Source organism: Varanus komodoensis, unplaced genomic scaffold (assembly GCF_004798865.1).
Source record: "Varanus komodoensis strain SLA01 unplaced genomic scaffold, ASM479886v1 scaffold2, whole genome shotgun sequence".
In the NCBI taxonomy this organism is placed as follows: domain Eukaryota; kingdom Metazoa; phylum Chordata; class Lepidosauria; order Squamata; family Varanidae; genus Varanus; species Varanus komodoensis.
The window spans coordinates 25,013,221-25,032,176 of NW_025335568.1; the positions used below are offsets into that span (position 1 = coordinate 25,013,221).

At 40.7% G+C, this 18,956-nt stretch overlaps 1 protein-coding gene across 42 annotated transcripts in view; it reads left to right on the forward strand.

Annotated features, from left to right (window-relative positions):
- Positions 1-18,956, forward strand: part of ANK2 (ankyrin 2) — a 347,388-nt gene that overhangs the window by 318,338 nt on the left and 10,094 nt on the right. For 41 of the 42 annotated variants that reach the window (XM_044429261.1, XM_044429248.1, XM_044429258.1 and 38 more), the window contains 5 exons: positions 11,225-11,299; positions 14,577-14,708; positions 15,916-16,053; positions 16,470-16,752; positions 18,269-18,557. In XM_044429261.1, coding sequence (XP_044285196.1) covers positions 11,225-11,299; positions 14,577-14,708; positions 15,916-16,053; positions 16,470-16,752; positions 18,269-18,557 — 917 coding nt within the window. Of the gene's footprint in view, positions 1-3,963; positions 9,883-11,224; positions 11,300-14,576; positions 14,709-15,915; positions 16,054-16,469; positions 16,753-18,268; positions 18,558-18,956 lie in introns of all 42 variants that reach the window. The other variant, XM_044429282.1, reaches the window with a different exon arrangement.

Below are 18,956 nucleotides of genomic sequence, written 5' to 3' on the forward strand. Positions count from 1 at the left end.
TAAAGGTGATACTGTTCTAAGTAACAAAAATCCATCTCCCACCCATGCTCAGGTACTCTGGTGAAGTATTTCTCAAAAGTATACTTATATATTGGAACACAGGTATTGGCTGGAAATTAATTATAATGCCCACAGCTAGGAAAGGAACAGAGAAGGAGGGGCAAGTACAAGAATAGACACAGAGGCTGGGCATACCAGGCTACATATTCTAAGCATGTACTAGCATGGTACTGTCAAGTAACCAGACTACGTACTCTTGCAGACCTCCTGTTCCTGATGCACCTCCCGGATGGTTAGAGGTGCACAAAGGCAAAGATGAGTTTGGGGAAGAGGTTCTCCTGGCATAATGTGACCAATTAGGATGTGAAAGTATGGAGGACCCCAAACTAGACCACAAGTGTGTTACTGCCTGCAAATCTCCAAATGAAGAGCGTGCCAAAGGAGAGCACCCATCACGAGTTTTTCCCATGCTACAGTCCCTGCGCAATGCCCCATTATTAGTCAACACAAATGTGTGAAAATAAAGTGAAATATTTTATGTTGCTATAAGGAGTCAAATAGCTAATTTGGAAATGAGATCAGTTTCTTCCTTCTAACCCTTAGCAAAGGAAGTGAGCATTTTTTTGAAAGCATCTGAGGAGGCAGGAAGGCAGGAGAAGGAACCAGTGACCTGACTCCAGTCATGAACCTGAACTAGTAGCCCTAGAGCAGAACAGAGAAATGGCATTTCCTCTGCTAGGTTTCCACCCAGCAAAGCCAGCTGGCAATGCTAATTGGTCAAAGGCAGGGTCCAGATCATAGCAGAAGTGGTAGAACAGAGGGCCATTGGTTTAGCCACATCTAAACTGAAAGGATATACTGGCTTGCTCTCATTCAGCAGTGGAGAATCATTTTGAAGAAAAATCTTCTTTGAGCAAAACAACAAGTATAAACTGACAACCTTAACTTGGCAAACACAGAAATTTACAGAGCTGAGTTTGTCAAATGCGTGCTTGAATCTTCATTGTTTGCTTGTGGACAGAAATTTATTATTAGGTCTAACACACCACAACCTGCACTTACAGAGTGCAGTACTGCATTCTGCAGTGCCTTGCAGAAGTCCTGAGCCCTTTATGGATTTTCCACGTTTTGTTGTGTTACAGTGTGGTACTGAAATTGATTAAATTGGCATTGTCACCACTTAATGCACACAAGATACCAAACAGTGTAAAAAGTACCACATATTTTTATTGTGGCACAAAAGTTAACTAAAGAAACACATAGTGGCATTTGTTGGTTGTCTAAAAATTGGCATACCTGAATAAGCTTTGGTGCAACCCCTGCCTCCAGAAGTCACATACTGTAAATAGCTGAATGGCGTCCACTGGTATGCAGTTCTTATCTCACATTAAATATGCCTGTTTCTGGAAGGCCACAGAGTTTGGTGGAGTGCATATCTAAACAAACAGCATCATGATAGCCAAAGAGCTATCATAACGAACTCCAATATGATGCTGCTTAGATATATCTGTCAGGGTTGGGATTTTTTTAAACCCCTACACTATGAACAGTCCCTAGAGCACCATTACAAAATGGAAAGAATATGGCTCAATAGCAACTCTACCTGGAGAAAGCCATCCATCAAAAATGACTGGGTAAGGAGGGCCTTAGTCAGAGAAGGAACCAAGAGGCCAGAAGTAACTATGGAGAAACCATCCACTGGACAACTATCACCTGAATGTTCCACAAAGCTGGGCCAGAAGTAAGCCATTGTTGAAACAACCCCATATCAAAGCCTTTGCAAAAAACATATGTGGGAGATAAAGCAAATATGTAGGAAAAGGTTCTTTGATCCAATCAGACCAAAACTGAACTTATTGGCCTTTCTGCAAGGCTTGTGCATTGCCCATGCAAAGTCAATGGTGCTCATCGCCCTGAGAAGCTTGGTGGTGGCAGTGTCATATGGAGATCTTTTTCTTCAGAAGGGTAATTGGTCAGGACTGAGGGCAAGATGGACGGTGCCAAATACAGGGCAATTCCAGAGGAAACCCCGTTTCAGTCTGCAAGGAACCTGGGAGGAGGGTAGAAGTTCCATTTGCAATAAGACAATGACCCTGAGTACACAGCCAAAGTAACAGTGGAATAATTTAAAAACAAGAAGTGGATGTCTTGAGTGTCCCAGTCACAGCCCAGATATTAGTTCCATTGGGAATCTGTAGCAAGGCATGAAAGTGGGTCTTCACCAACAGTCCCACCCAACCTGACAGGCTGGTGCAGTTTTGCTTGGAAGAATTGGCAACAACTGCATGGTCCAGATGCACAAAGCTGATAAAGACGTACCCAAGAAGACTCTCAGCAGTAACTGCTGCCCAGGGTGCTTCTACCAAGCACTGCATTGGGGGCAAATGATTACGCAAGCAAAAAATGTCAGTTTTTTGCTTCCCTTTGTGTCACAATGAAATATTTTGCACACTCAAAGTGTTGAGTATCTTGGGTACATCTAATAGTAACCATGCCAATTAAATCAATTTCAGTTTCAGGTTATAACACAACAAAGCATGGAAAAGTCATATAAGGCTGAATACTTCTGCAAGACACTATACATTTGGTCAACCTCCTCCTCCTCCTCCATTTCTTTCTTAGTCAGATTCCTTCCTTCTCTTCACTTGGCTCATTCATAAATCTCTTAGTCTGGCCTATGTCAACTCACCCTCTCTCTGTCTAAACCTTCCCCAACTTGATGTTCCTCGGATACTTTCTAGTATTGCTTCTAGCATCGCTCAGCATCTGATATGCGGAATGGGAGTTCTAGTCCAAAATACAGGGAAGGTCAAATGCCTGTGATAATAAGTGAGGGCAGAAATGTTAAAAACTTAGTACACTGAAAAACTGAATGATAGACAGTAAAGTTCCTAATTTACTGCAAATTCACCTAAATTATTTCCAAAGCAGATATTAATATATTGATTATAGAAAATAAATAAAACTTCACCACAGTATATTACACATGGTTTATGCCCTTTTCATTTATAACCATCTAGGCTTTATTGTTGTTTTTAAATGTAAGGATACTTACCCTGCAATGTATGCAACAGCTTTGCTTTGCATGGAAATAACTTGGCTTACATATATATTGCGTATATGTTTCTGTCTGTGTGTATGTGTCCTGTGTGAATGTTTCTGTTTGCCATGCATTACACTTTTCCCTAACTTTTGAATTCTCTGTTGAGCTAGTCACTATTTAAATTTTATTTCTCACTTGTTTTTTTATTACTATTATTTCTCCCTGATTTATTCATTATTTGACAATTGAGGCTGTTCCAAGGAAAGAATCATGCACCCTTGAAACAGTCTGTGTGTCTGTGTCATCATTTAAATGTAAAATTCCCCTTAGATGAAATGCCGGTTTGCAGCTGCCTCAGATATCAATGTATTTACTGTAGAGTCTTGCAGAATTAAATGTAAATACAGATTTTTTAAAACTTCGTTTAATAAACAAAAGTTTACATCCAGATACTTAATTTTGGTTCTGAAGTTTGCTACCACTGGCTTTCTCTCTGAGGACAACTTTCAATTAATTCTATTCTCTCACCACCCCTTTGTTCTCTGTTTTTATTTGAACATTAATCCGTAACATCTGAACAATCTTGAGATGCCCCTGTAAATTCCACTGTTTTTTTCCTCTTCCCCACCTTTGTTTTTATGGTGTCCTTGATTTATATAAGCTTTGGTGTTGTATGTGTGGGTGTGCTGTACTGTAAAAACTAAGCAAGTTATTTCCTGTCCACTTTCCTTTTTTGGTTTTCCCGTTAGCTTCGCTTTGCTTTTTTCACCCTCAGATTTGTGGATCCACCATACCCAGACCATTTTGTTGACCCTCCTACCGCTGCAATCAAAGACAGTCAATAAAGTCCTGATTACATTTTTCAATCTCTATTTTTGATTTCCATTTATTTTCAATGTCTTTCCCCATTTGCATCAAAGATGATGAAACAGAATCTACAGAAACATCTGTCCTGAAAAGTCACCTTGTCAATGAAGTTCCAGTCCTAGCAAGCCCAGACTTGCTATCTGAAGTCTCTGAGATGAAACAAGATTTAATCAAAATGACTGCCATCTTGACAACAGATTCTTCCGAAAAACCAGGCTCCATTAAGGTGAAAGATCTTGTGAAAGCTGCTGATGAAGAGCCCGGAGAACCATTTGAAATTGTGGAAAGAGTTAAAGAGGACTTAGAAAAAGTAAATGAAATTCTAAGAAGTGGAAGCTGCCCCAAAGAGGAGCCAGTTCTTCAGAGATCCAGTTCTGGAAGAGACTTGTCAGAAGAAGAATGGGTTATTTTAAGTGATGAAGAAATTGAGGAGGCCAAGCAAAATGTTCCTTTGGAAATCACTGAGCCTGTCTGTATAGAAATTAGAATAGGTGAAGGAAAAACTGAAAAAGAAACGAAAGACATGACAGGAATGATTGATTATCTCAGTGAGGATCTAAAGGTGTCTTTGAATGAAATGACTCTGACTCCACAAGCACTTCAAGAAGACATTGTACAAGAAAGAGTTGAAGCTGTCATTGTAAGCAGAGGTTCTGAAACTGGGGATGGGGAAAAAGAGAAGCAAGGTCTACGTAAACCAACTTTGGAAATTAAAAAACCAGTTAGGAAGAAATTAAAAGACAAACAAAAGCCAAAGGATGAAGAAATCCAAGAGAAGGAAGAACACTCAGGGATAACAAAAGTCAGCTCCGAGGAGTCTTTAGATGAAGAAGCAGGTTTAGCCCCTGCAGAGCCTGTCACAGCAACTGCTGTGTCCCCTGTAATAGAAGAGACTCCTATTGGCTCAATCAAAGATAAAGTGAAAGCCCTTCAAAAGCGAGTGGAAGATGAACAGAAAGGGCGTTCAAAATTGCCTGTCCGGGTCCCAGGAAAAGAAGGGACAACTGAGAAGCCTGTTACAAAGCCATCACAAACTAAAAAAATTACTTACAAACCAAAAACCCCAGCTTCTCCCCCCACCTCTAAGACTCCAGCTTCTCCCTGTGCCTCAAAGACTATGGCTTCTCCCTCCAAACTATCATCTCCCTCTGCAAAGAAACCAGCTGTTTCTCCTACAGCTAAGAAACCAGCTGTTTCTCCCACAACCAAGAAACCAGCTGTTTCTCCCACAGCTAAGAAACCAGCTGTTTCTCCCACAGTTAAGAAGCTGCCTGTTTCTCCCACAGCTAAGAGGCCACCTGTTTCACCATCTTCTAAAACAGAAAGACTTGAAGAGACTATGTCTGTTCGCGAACTGATGAAAGCTTTCCAGTCAGGTCAAGACCCGTCAAAACATAAAGCTGGACTTTTTGAGCATAAGTCTGTAAAACAGAAGCAGCAGTCTTCTGACAAAGAGGCAGTTAAAAAAGGAGCTCTTCAGGTAGAAAGTGAAAAGAAGCAAGCATTGACACAAAGAGACACACAAAAAAGAGACAGCCCCAAAGGCAAAAAGGGCCAGGAGCCTCTGGCAGAGGTAGGTTTGCAACTGAAAAAAGAGGCACATGCTATTCCTGACCTAACTCTGAAGAAAGATTTAGCCACACAGCAGGCAAAAAAGCAGAGTAACCAAGCCACAGGAAAAAAGTCTCCAATAACTGCTGATGAAACTTCCAAGGAAGTGGTCCTGACATTTGATGACCAAGGGGACACTGATCTCCAGATCAGTCCAGATAGAAAGACATCGACAGATTTTTCTGATGTCATAAAAGAAGAGCTTGAGGATAATGATAAATACCAACAGTTCCGGCACATTTCAATCACCAAGGAAGGTGAGCTTCACTTAGATCAAGTACTGACCAGTCCATTCAATGTTACATTTCCATCAGAATATGTGAAAGATGGGTTTTTGCCCACCCTCTCCTTGCAAAGTGGTGCTTTGGATGGCAGCTCAGAAAGTCTTAAACATGAAGGCATAGCAGATTCTCCAATTGGTAGCCTGCTTGATGGGACCCCTCAGATCAGCTCTGAGGAGAGTTATAAACATGAGGGCTTGGCAGAAACTCCAGAGACAAGCCCTGAAAGCCTGTCCTTCTCACTGAAAAAAGCAGGAACTGCTGACCAGATGGAAGAAACTGAACTAGCCAGCACAGTGCAAACAACAGCAGAACTACATTCACCAAAGCAACTTTCTCCAGTGACAACAAGTGAAAGTACTGTTGCTGACAAAGACCTAAAAGTGATCACAGAGAGCTCAGAGTCCAAGAACTATCACATGTCAGAAGAACTACAACTTCCACCCTCCAAAGAAGATATAGACAAATGTGCAGATTCTAGCTCAACTTTGATCAAAAAAGATGCTTCCAGGGATGACTTATCTACAGCTGCTGCCCAAGGACAATCAATTGAGTTACCTGAAATACATGATTCTTCTTCAGAAATTAAAGACGAGGATGTATCCTTTGGGCACCATGCCATTAGCAAAGGACTGGAGCTTTCACTTCCTAGCCATGACAGTGAAGGCCTTAGCCCAGTTGCAGATGAATCTATAGCTATAAGCCATAAAGATTCACTTGAAGCAAGCCCAGTGCTGGAAGACAATTCCTCACGTAAAACACCTGATTCCCTTGAGCCTAGCCCTACCAAAGAATCCCCCTGCAGAGATTCTCTGGAAAGCAGCCCAGTAGAACAGAAAACTAAGACTGGCATCCTCCCAGGACCTGTTCCCATTCAAGCTGCCCTTGCCAAAGTGGAAAACTTCCCAGAGCTGACACCTGTGCGGTCTCGGCTTTTACGTGACCCTGATGGGAGTGCTGAAGATGACAGTTTAGAACAAACATCTCTCATGGAGAGTTCAGGGAAAAGCCCTCTTTCACCTGAGACTCCAAGCTCTGAGGAAATTAGTTATGAAATCACACCAAAAACAACAGATTCACAGGTACTGTCTAATGTATCCAAGTCTGCTGCAATTCCTGAAGTCAGTGAAGAGCCAGAGGATGATTCAGAAGGTGAGCCAAAGAAAAGGTTCACACCAGAAGAAGAGATGTTTAAAATGGTGACCAAAATAAAAATGTTTGATGAGCTGGAACAAGAAGCAAAACAGAAGAGGGACTATAAAAAGGATTTCAATCAAGATGATGTTGCTTCAGCTTCCGATTTGGAAGCTGGTTCCGAAGTTGAAATTGCATCCTCAGCAACTGTAGAAGACATTGATGTGCCTACTGTGGTGACTTCAGCAGTTGAATCTAGAAAGACTTCTTCTTCTTCAGAGAGTGAACCAGAATTAACAAAACTGAAAAAGGAAGCTGACTCTGGGCTGCTGATGGAGCCTGTAATTAGAGTTCAGCCTCCTTCACCTCATCACTGCAATATGGATTCCAGTTCCAGTCCTGAAGAAACAGTATTTCAGCCTATTGAGACCAAGCCACAGACATTCAGCACTGAAGAGGATAACACAGAATCAGATAAACCAACAGAGGAAACCAAAATGTCTGGCGATACATCATTAGCCTCTGATGCTAGCATTATAGCACAGGCTAGTGAATCCAAGTGCTACAGCACAGATGAGAGTGACACAGTCAGCCCTAATGGCCCTGTGATGCAGCCTGAAGAATCTTTCTACCATTCTGTTGGTGATGATGCCCTCAAAGTAGCTGAGTTATATGAAACCTCAGGGGCATTACACCACCAGGATGTTTCTGAAAAAGATACTGCAGCATCTGATGGGGTACCGCACAAAGATCTAGTCACTGTGGGAACTATAGAGGGTTCCTGCATACCTGGTACTTCTCATTGCTGTACATCACAAAATGATGAATTGGCTACTGTTGTTTCACCTGTCCATTCCCCATCGGGAAGTGATTTGGCTGGAAATGACCAAGAGCTTGAGATGGCACAAAGGGATTTTTGTAGTGCAGAGCACTCCACAGAGTATTCATCTCCTTCTACTCAAAAGGGTACATGTGAAAGTTATGTAGAAAATGTTGATGAAAGTAGTGCTTTGCCTATAACAAGCCCTTATGAAAATGTCCCTTCACAACATTTTTTTACTAGCACTGAAATTAGTACAGGAATTGATTTAAGGACAACAGACCAACCGTCTGGGGATGATCATTCTGCTGAAGAACTAACAACAAGCTCACTTTGTAGACCGGCACTGATAGGTTCTGGGGGTCAGACCTCGGAAGAGATCTATATGGAAATAGAATCCAAACAAGTAGACATCTTCCAGAAAGGATCAACTCTGATGTCTTCAGCATCAGACCCCATATCACTAGATGAAGCTGCTCTAAAGGATATCAGGGAAGAAGCTGAGAAAATAATCAGCCAAGTGATCATAACCAGGACAGATGTAGATTCTGATAAATGGAGTCAGATACGTGAAGATGATGATGCTTTTGAGGCTCGTGTGAAAGAGGAAGAACAAAGGATATTTGGCTTAATGGTAGACAGGAGATCACAAGGCACCACACCAGATACAACACCAGCCAGGACTCCAACAGAAGAAGGGACGCCTACCAGTGAACAAAATCCCTTTCTTTTCCAAGAAGGAAAACTGTTTGAAATGACAAGAAGTGGTGCCATAGACATGACCAAGAGGAATTACTCTGATGAAAACTTAAACTTTTTCCAAATGGGCCAGGAGTCTCAGGAAGCAGTGCCATTATCTGAGGAAATGAGAGAAGCTGAAAGCTTAGAATGTTCCCAAGAGAAAGAACCCTCAGTTCCCTTTGCATCTTCTGATGCGGTTGAAGCAGAGGTGCCTGTAAAAGATTTGCCCATATCTGTTTCTGAGGAAGAGACCAGTGGCTTATATAACACAAAAGGAGATATTAAATCTAGAATTCCCATTAAAATGGGTATTTCAGCATCTTCAAAATCACCCAGAAAAGAAACTGATGCTTCTGATGTTGATCCCTTCTCTAGAGTTGACACTGGTGATACGTTTGATAGTTCCCAGGTATCTTGCCCTCTCTCTCCTGAGGAGACTGTGATTGATGTACAGTTAGATTTCTCAACAGTCACTAGGTCTGTGTATGCTGAGCAGGAAGATGATTCCCCAGACTCCTCCCCAGAGGAGCAAAAATCTGTGATTGAAATCCCTACAGCTGTCATGGAGAGTGTGCCTTCTTCTGAGAACAAATCCAAAATTCCCATTAGGACAGCTCCCAGTACATCCCACTCATTGCAGCAATCAGAAACTGACAACCTTCCTTCAGGCAGCTTTGTGGACATCCTAGAGGAATCACAGGATGATCCAGCCAAACCAAAGTCTAAAATTCCAGTCAAAGCTGTTTTCCAAAGAGTTGAGCAAGAGAGTACGTTCACAGAGACATCTGTTTGGAAGCCAGAGTCATCTAAAGCACTTGACTTAACATGCAAACTGCCTATGAAACAAGACATTAGAAGTAAATCTGAATCTGATGCAAGTGCCTCCGTGGATCCAAAGGTTAAAAATATAGTCAAAGCTAGAAGTTACACTGAAGCAGATGCAGAGACCAGAGAGAGGGTGGGTGAGATGAAGCTTGAGCTAGAATCAGATGAGCTGACGACTGCACGCCCAAAGATATTTTCTTCACGATTACCTGTTAAAAGCAGAAGCCCCTCAGCTTCCCACAGTGCCGTTAGTCCCTCAAAAGAAAGTAAGGAATATTTTTTTGACCTTTACAAAAACTCCATAGAATTCTTTGAAGAGATTAGCGATGAAGCTTCCAAGTTAGTGGATAGACTCACACAGTCAGAGAGAGAACAAGAATTAGTTTCAGATGATGAAAGTAGTAGTGCCCTAGAAGTTTCGGTTATTGAAAATGTGCCATCCATTGAGACCCAGCAGTCAGTTGCGGAGGACATCTTTGACACCAGGCCCATTTGGGATGAGTCTGTTGAGACTCTGATTGAGCGTATTCCTGATGAAAATGTCCCTGACCATGTTGAAGGTATTTGCCAGCCATTGGGATTCCCTTTGCTACGCATGTCATGAATCGCTACTCTTTGTTCATTGTTTATTCTCTTCTTTCCCTTTGCTTTTTATGTGTGGTTTGTGTGTCTCTTTTTTAAGCTTCCTGTGACTGTTAGTGTGTTTTGTGTAAGCTCTGTTTGTTTTGTTATCTATTTCTTTTACAGTCCCTGAAACAATCTCAAGATTGCACACAGCAAATGCTTATGGAAAGCATAACTCTAACAAAATAGATTTTTGTCTTAAAAAGTATACAACATTTGTTGATGTTGTTTAACACTAACTTACAGCATCATTATTTAATTTGTAATGCAGCTGACCATGCAAGTTTTAGTTTTTGATTTTTCTTTGCTCTAGTTCAGTCTCTTTGTCATGAAATACTTTTGACACAGAAAAACCAGGTAAGATTATTGTAATTCTGGATATGCAGATCCATTTATCTGTGCCAAAAGCTAATGTTATTAGACTCTCAACAATAATATACTTTTGTTGTTGTTTCACCTTTACTTGATAAAAATTAATTAAAGGTTGGGTTCAAGCACTGAATTTATGGTTGTAATCCTGTTAAATTCAGTAAACAATATGATGTCCATTTCTTTTAAAATAATTTCCTTTATTAGTATAGAAGAACAATAAATAATTGAATTTTGAACATAGTTTCCTATCTGGCTTTCCAAATGATCCAAAATACATACATGGGAAAACAAAAACTCAAACTCTGCTGGTGTTGAATTGGCTAGTGGGATTACTCATCCTTGCTGCTTCAGTGCAAATAGTTCTGAGAAGTGTGCTCTTGTTTTTCCATGCCTGTGTAAATAGTGGGAAACTGAAGCAAAAAGTAAATGAAAACTGCTAAATGCTAATGTGCCACTTAAAGGCAGTAATTCAGAATTCATTTTCACTGTTTTGCCTTGAAAGTATAACTCAGTCTTGGAAAGAAAGATACAGAAACAAATCTAGAACCTCAAATGTATGTTACGAGATGGCCATTTGCCATTAGCTAAAGAGGCATGGAAAAATGCATTTCTTGCCCAGCAAAATATTTACCTCTCCCTTTGTTTTGTTTTATTTTAAATGTATGGATCATATTAGGAACTCCAAGATCAAATTTAGGACAGTGTTTCCAAAGCCTCCAATATCTTATTAATGCACTTAAGTGGACATTCTTAATAAGGGCTGCGTTTTCAGTCTAAACACACACTAAGGCCCTTGGCCTTCCTCTAAGGTAGCTACTATTCTAAACACTGGCCTTATTTTGTGGAGTCTCTTAAGGCAGATCAGTATGGAATTAGTGTAAATCTCTTTATTTAACCTTATTTTAGATCAACAAGAAGATCAAGAAAGGATAGAGGAAAGACTAGCACATATTGCTGATCATCTTGGATTCAGCTGGACAGGTAAATCAGTGCCTAGCTGAGACTACAAATATTTATCTGTGATTGTGCCATTTTGCATTAGTAGGAATAACACTCTGATCACTTCTCCCATGCTTGTTTATCATAACTTCCAGCTCCTTACTTTAGATTGAAGGTTTAGATTCTATTAGTATGTCCTGTTACAAGTTTTGCCGAAGTACATACTATTCCCGCCTAGGAAACCATATGCAAAGTGCTAACCCAGAGGCTGTATTCAAACATAATGCTAAGCAAAGATAGTATCTCACCCTCTGTCTTGGGTTCACATTTGCATGGTTTCTATACATGCATTGTTTCCATGCTTCTACATCCAAATGGAGACATGTATCCCACCATCCCCCATGGCTCAGAATCTATCTCAGGTTGCATCACTCCTGCCTGTATTGCCTGCATCACCTTCACTGGCCCTCATATAGCCCTGGATGTGACCCCCTGCACCTTTTTCCTTTCTTTCTGGCAGTTCTGTGAAGCAACTGCTCTGTGAAACGGCTGCCTACTCACTAGAGTAGCCCTATTACTCTAGAGGAGCACTGCAGGAACATTTCCCACTGCTGCTCTGCTCTGTGCCTACATGCAAGCACACCCACCCATGCCTTCTTCCCTCACTGTACATGTGTCCATGCCCCCTCCGTGTGTGCAAGACTTGCACACACTGCCACGGGCTGCATCCTCCTGTGCAGATGTGTTTGTCCTGCAGCTGTGGCAGGGAGTAGGGGACAGGCCAGCTTGGTAGCAGACTGAGGAATACTAGGGACAGGGCAGGAGTGGTGGGAAGTATGGGAGACAGATTAGGAGAACTGGACTTCTTAGGGTGATTGGCTTAATAGCAATGCCCACACTTTTCTTGTGTAAAGCTGCCTTCAAAAGAGGAGAGTGCGGGATCCCTGATTAGAACAAACACATAGCCATTTCAAAATGCTGGAACGGGGAACTGCAATGGAGCTTCTGCTACCTATAACTTTCAGCTGAAATGCATAAAACATTGATGAAAACAGTTCAAATTTATTTCATACATAGTTAACTCTCCTAGGGCCTAGTTATTCAAACCAATTAACAATTTATGCAACTAAATGAATATCTTAATATCTTAGCTTTCCATCAAAACCATCACTCATATGTATTCATGTATGTTTAATATACCAGTACATATTCCATAAACAGACAGTTTCAGGGGGTCCTATAATGGACTTCGGGGCTAGAGATAGTATACTAAATTAACATAACATGTAGTTGAGCACAAATGTAGGTTAATGAACTGTGCTCAAAAATAGTTTAGGTCCAAAAATAACCTTGGCAATGAACTTAGTGGATAGTCTCAGGTATGCATCTATGACAAAGTATAATTATACCTGTCTTACAAAGTAGTTATGTGAATCACTCTATACAAAACAGCACAATCCTATACGTGTCCAACAAAGTTGCCTTTGACTTCAAAAGAGGAAACATCTTTAAAATTAGGATGATTTAAAAAAAACACTGAAGAGGAGAGTCAAGTAGTAGTAGTAGTTGTTGTTAGTCGCGAAGTCATGTCCAACCCCTCGCGACCCCGTGGACAACATTCCTCCAGGCCTTCCTGTCCTCCACCATCCCCTGGAGTCCACTCAAGCTCACGCCAACTGCTTCAGTGACTCCATCTAGCCACCTCATTCTCTGCCATCCCCTTCTTCTTTTGCCATCTATTGTTCCCAGTGTTAGGCTCTTCTCCAGGGAGTCCTTCCTTCTCATCAGGTGGCCAAAGTATTTGAGTTTCATCTTCAGGATCTGACCTTCTAAAGAGCAGTCAGGGTTGATCTCCTCAAGAACTGACTGGTTTGATCACCTTGCAGTCCAAGGGACTCACAGGAGTCTCCTCCAGCATCACAATTCAAAGGCCTCAATCCTTCGGCACTTAGCCTTCTTATGGTCCAGCTTTCACAGCCATACATTGCAACTGGGAAAACCATAGCCTTGACTATATGCACTTTTGTTGGCAGGGTGATGTCTCTGCTTTTTAGTATGCTGTCTAGATTTGCCATAGCTCTCATCCCCAGGAGCAAGCATCTTTATTTTCTTGGCTGCAGTCCCCATCTGCGGTGATCTTGGGACCCAGGAAAATAAAATCTGTCACTACCTCCATTTCTTCCCCATCTATTTGCCAGGAAGTGAGAAGACCGGATGCCATGATCTTAGTTTTCTTAATGTTGCGTTTCAGGCCAACTTTTGCACTCTCCTCCTTCACCCGCATCAAGAGGCTCTTTAGTTCCTCTTCACTTTCTGCCACGAGAGTGGTATCATCTGCATATCTGAGGTTGTTGATAATAGACTCCTAACTTCAAATAATACCTGATGGGATCTCACTGATCAAGAAAGTGACTGATCAAGAAAGGAATCCTGGGGCTGTGGTGGACAGCTTGTTGGAAATGCCAGCCCAGGGTGCAATTGCTAGGAAAAAGGCTAACTTCATGTTAGGGAAAAATAGGAAAAGCATTGAAAATAAGTCTGCCAAAATTGTACTCCTCTTATACAAATATATATACATATAAATAAATATTAGAACAGTGCATACAATTTTGGTGCAGAGAAGGGCAACTAAAATGATGAAAGGATTGCAGCATCTCCCCTATGAGGAACAGTTACTACTAGGATTTTTAACTGAGATACATGGAGAATAAGGGGAGACACAATAGTGGTGTTCAAAATTATGCATGGTGCAGAGTCAGCAGAAAGTGATACTTTTTTTCTCCCATAATAATAGAATCCAGGGTCATTCCATGAAGATGAGTGGTGGGAGATTCAGGACAGATAAAAGGAAATACTTTACACAGCACATAGTTAAAATAGGGAATTCATTGCCACAGGATGGACTGATAACCACCAATCTGGATGGCATTAAAAGGCGATTGAACAAATTTGTGGAGAAGGATATCACAATAGCTACTAGTCTTGTTGGCTGTGTGCCATTTCCATTATTAGAGGTAATATGCCTGTGTACACCAGTTGCTGAGGAGCTTGGGCAGGCAGCATTCTTGTACCCATCCTACTTAAGGACAGCTGGTTTGCCACCATGTAAATGGAGAACTGGACTGGATGGAACACTGGTCTGATCCAGCATGGCTTTTCTTCCATTCTTAGTTTTACTCAAAAGTAAGTCCCACTGTTTTAAACAGGTCACATGCAAGGTAAGTATGCATATGAATGCAGCCTAAAAATAAGTAATAAGTAAATGTTATTAGACAACTTAATTCAAATTCAAAATTACTTGCATCATTTGTATTTACAGAGCTAGCAAGGGAACTGGATTTCACAGAAGAACAAATCCATCAGATCCGAATTGAGAATCCTAATTCTTTGCAGGACCAGAGTCATGCACTGCTGAAATACTGGCTAGAAAGGGATGGAAAACATGCTACTGGTAGGCATATTTGTTAGGGGAAAAAAAGGATTTTAGCCTGCTTTGCAATACACTCCCATAGATAAGTACATGAATTCGTACATGTTTCAGAAAGACCTGCATGTCTGCTCTAAGGAATCTTTGCTCAGAAGGCAATTCCTATCCTAGAAACTTCAGAGCAAAGTTGAAGAGGAGACTACCAAGTCTAACCTATTTACCTGAGATTTTACACAAAAACAAATACACTAGTTATTCTGGAAATTAGCTAAGCAAAACATTCATACGCATTACACCAACAGCAGACAGTCAGGTCTTCAGTGAGTCTTACTCATTTGCAACATCTGTATACTGTTCCACATCTGTTTTCAGTTTTCTCCTGACTGTTAATTGTGCCAATAGCTTAAAAATCTTTGTGGAGAGTTCTCAGAGATTTCTTTTCTGTTAATTAATCAGTTCTTAGAAACCTATCATTTTTCTTGTTTCTTAAAATAAAGTTAGAACCATTTTCACCCTTTTCATCTTCACTTGCTTAGTGTTCCCTCATACCTAAGGTTCAAAAAGTGTCAATCAGGAAATGCAAGTTTGTGGTGGGAAAGTACCAATTTTGGATGCACATACACACTTTGCTGTGGTGAAGAACATAAGGCATCTTCAAGATCCTGACAAAAATTCACCAAGCAAACCTTACAGATTTGTTCATCTAAATTTTAAGTCTCCCCTTTGGGGAAAAAGCACTGGCATCTACTTCCAGCAATCAGTGACAGAGCTTCAAGTCAAGAGTATAGAGCAAGGACTGGCAACTTGTTGTCCTTTTAGTGTTGTAATCTACAATATTCATAATTCCTCACCACTCATTATGCTGGATAAGGTTGAGTGGATCTGAAGACCAAAATATCTGGAGGACCACAAGTTTTCCTTTTGAAGAATCTAGAATGTTCCACAAATGAGCTCTACACATGAGTGTAGAACACACATGTGGACTATATGACTGTGAGAACGATAACATGAAGAACAATTAATTACAGGTAAGCATCCTCACTTTGCAAAGAGGTAACCTCAGAAATGTTCATATCAAATACACATATGTAAGCATGTGCCATTCATCTCCAGTTTCAAGATGCTAATTCTGATTCGTGAAGTATACTGGATTCTACTATAACTCTGAATCCAGAGAAAAGGGAAAAGGGCATACCCAACTCAGATAAAGACTGTCTCTTCCATATCACAGATTCAAATCTCATGGAGTGTCTTACAAAAATCAATCGTATGGATATTGTTCATCTAATGGAGGGTAGTATGGAAATCCGGGATCATGGTCGCACTTATGCTGAAATTGAACAAACAATGGGACTGGATCACAGTGAAGGTAAGGTTGAGCTTGCGCTTGTGTACTCATCACTCAGTAACTGATAAATTCATGCAACATAATTAGCAAAGAACCCAAACCATAGACACAACCTTTGTTTCAACTTATATTACAACAAACACAATGTTTCTCAGTATTTGATGTTCAGACATGAGATCCAGTGTTAAGTCTTTCTGTGCTATGGCATCCAGGTACACTGAATTCATCTCAAAGTGCTATTTCATAGACAAGCTTGGCAGCTGTTACAAGTCTGAACATACAGCATGAACAGGATATACATCTAATCAGAAGAGAGAAACTTGATTTGCTTTCTGAAGATTACTTCATGAGGGGAAATGTTTCTGTGTAGATGAAACAAACTTGCAAACTTTACATGGGAAGGCCAAATGACTATTGTTCATCTACTTTGCCTGTAGGGTTTTCTGCACTCCATGAAGATCTGAGCAGCACAAGAGATAAGAAGGAAGAAGAGCTCTCATTTTCAAAAGACAGTGAACAGTCTGATCACCCTCCTCTCGTTTCCGAAGAAGACATTTCTGTCAGTTATTCATCATTTCACGAAGGCACACCCAGAGCTGAGGCAGATGTATCTGTTGTAGAACTCCTACGCCAAGCACACAAAGATCGAGTAGAAACCGAATTCTCAGGAAAAACCCATGCACTGATAGAAGATTCATCTGCAGTTACCCAAGAATACTTGTAAGAATTCTAAAATGGCAGGCCAAAAACTATGGCATCTTGACAAAAATGTACTTTATTAATTGGAACTATTCATTGGGTTAGGGCACTACAGCTTTCAGAGCTACATAATCTCGCACAGGTGTTCAAAGTGAAGAAAGAAAAATGACCAGATGATAATCCTGGTCAATAAACATAAGCTCTACACGATCAGCTATATGTAAACCTTTTCAGAGAAAAATAGATTAAGCTGAGTAATTTCCAAAGAACAAAAGAAAAAAAATGTAATGTTCATATTATTATAGCACAGTTTTCTTAAGAGAATTGAGAAATCATTGTAAATAACTTGCCACAATTTAACAAAAAGACAGGATGGGGTGTTTTTTGAAAATCTAGCTATATATGCCAGCAGTCTTTCAAACTAACTCAGGGATCAACAGTTCAGCTAATTCATTCTAATCAGGGATCAGCAATCCAGTGCTCAGGGGCACCCTCACACCCACAAGGACTCCGTGATCCACCACACTCACCTCTATTGCTCCTGCTGCTCTTCTGCCCTGTAGTTGGGCAGAAGTACTGGGGGGTGGGAATAAGAAAAGAAAGGCAGTAGGGAAAGGAAACCCCGAGCAGGAAGGTGGAGAGAGAAAGTAGGCGTGCTGGATGCGGGGGCAAGATGCTGCCTCCAAAATTGTCATCTGTGTACACAGTCCTCAGAATGCTATCTACCTTTCATCTAATTAGAACACTTTGAGAGCCATCAATTTTATAGAAAAAATAGAAATTGCATTGCAGTGTGTTGTTCCAAACCTTGTGTAAAAGTGCCTTTGTGTGTTTTCACATTGCAAGATGATCAAGGACCAGAGAAACTCAGTTCACAGAGGGGAAGGCTATCACAGTGGAGTTCTAGGAACCTCAGTATGGCTAAATCACATAAACACCGATAGGCAACTGAGATGGTAAACTGACACAAGAGCATTAAGGGAATGCACTCAGTGACACCAGTTCTTTTCTGTTCTCTAGTTCTGTGATGGCTGGTTCTAATCCCTGTGCAACTGTTGCCACAGAGATAAGACTAGCAGTGCCTTAAAAAGTGAGTGGGGAAAGAGGGGATTGTCTCAGTAGTGAAACAGCTGCTCTCTGAATACAGATGGTCTTAGATTCTACCTCTTCCATCTTCAGTTAAAAAAGAGCCTCTAGAAACAAGTGATGTGAAAGACTGTTAAGCAGTATAGACAATACTGGGCTGGCTAACACATGTCAGGCCCGGTATAAGGCAACCTAGGATATAAGAATAGATTTCTATTTCTGGCTGCTGGTGTGCTTGAAATAACTGTTTAAAATATTGCCAAGCACGAACGAAAATGGAACATTATCAAATTGAACATTTGCATTTAGTGAGCATAGGGAGTCATCCTCAAACTTTATCTATTATAGTATTCTGCTGAGTTGTGCTATTTAGTTACTGTACAAGTGAAAGCTTATTCTATAGAAAAAACAGGACACAGAAGAATTATTTTCAATGCATTTGAATTCACAGCATTACAACTTCTGGAACAAATCAGGAACAAGCACCAAAGGATGGAAAAACATCATGCACTGCCAGTGAAAAATCTGAGGGCTCCACTGCAGGCTCTGAAGATCCTGAAAGACCATACCTTCATACCCCAACATTCAGTGAGCAAACTGATTCATCACATGTGCAAGAACCTGAAGACGATCACTTCCACCAAGATGTGTATCCAAGGAAAAATAGCCTAGTGATTGTGGAAGCAATTGATGAACCACCAGAAAAGTTAGAGAAATGTGAAGAAGAATTGTTGGAAAAGGTAAATGGCACCACTGGATTGGTGTATCATGTACTTACTCCTTAATTCATGCTCTTTAGGCAGTTTGCTAATGGGAGGGATGCCATATTTAATCTTATTCAGTACTTGGGATAGGAACAAAATATCTGAATAGTAAATACTAATACATTTATACATAACTGGTTATAAGACTATTCCCAATGAAAATAGAATACAGAAGAAAGCAAGCTAGCATGCAAAATAAAGGTATAATGTAGAAGTGAAAAGGAGTCAGAAATGTAACTATGAAACTAAATGAGGGTAGCAACCCAAAATTAAATGTTCCAGAACAGTTTTGAGAAGAAGAATCCATTGTAAAAAAAAAGCCCTTTCTAAAACAGTATGTCTTATATTCAGTAGACAAAAGGTGCAATCCTATGA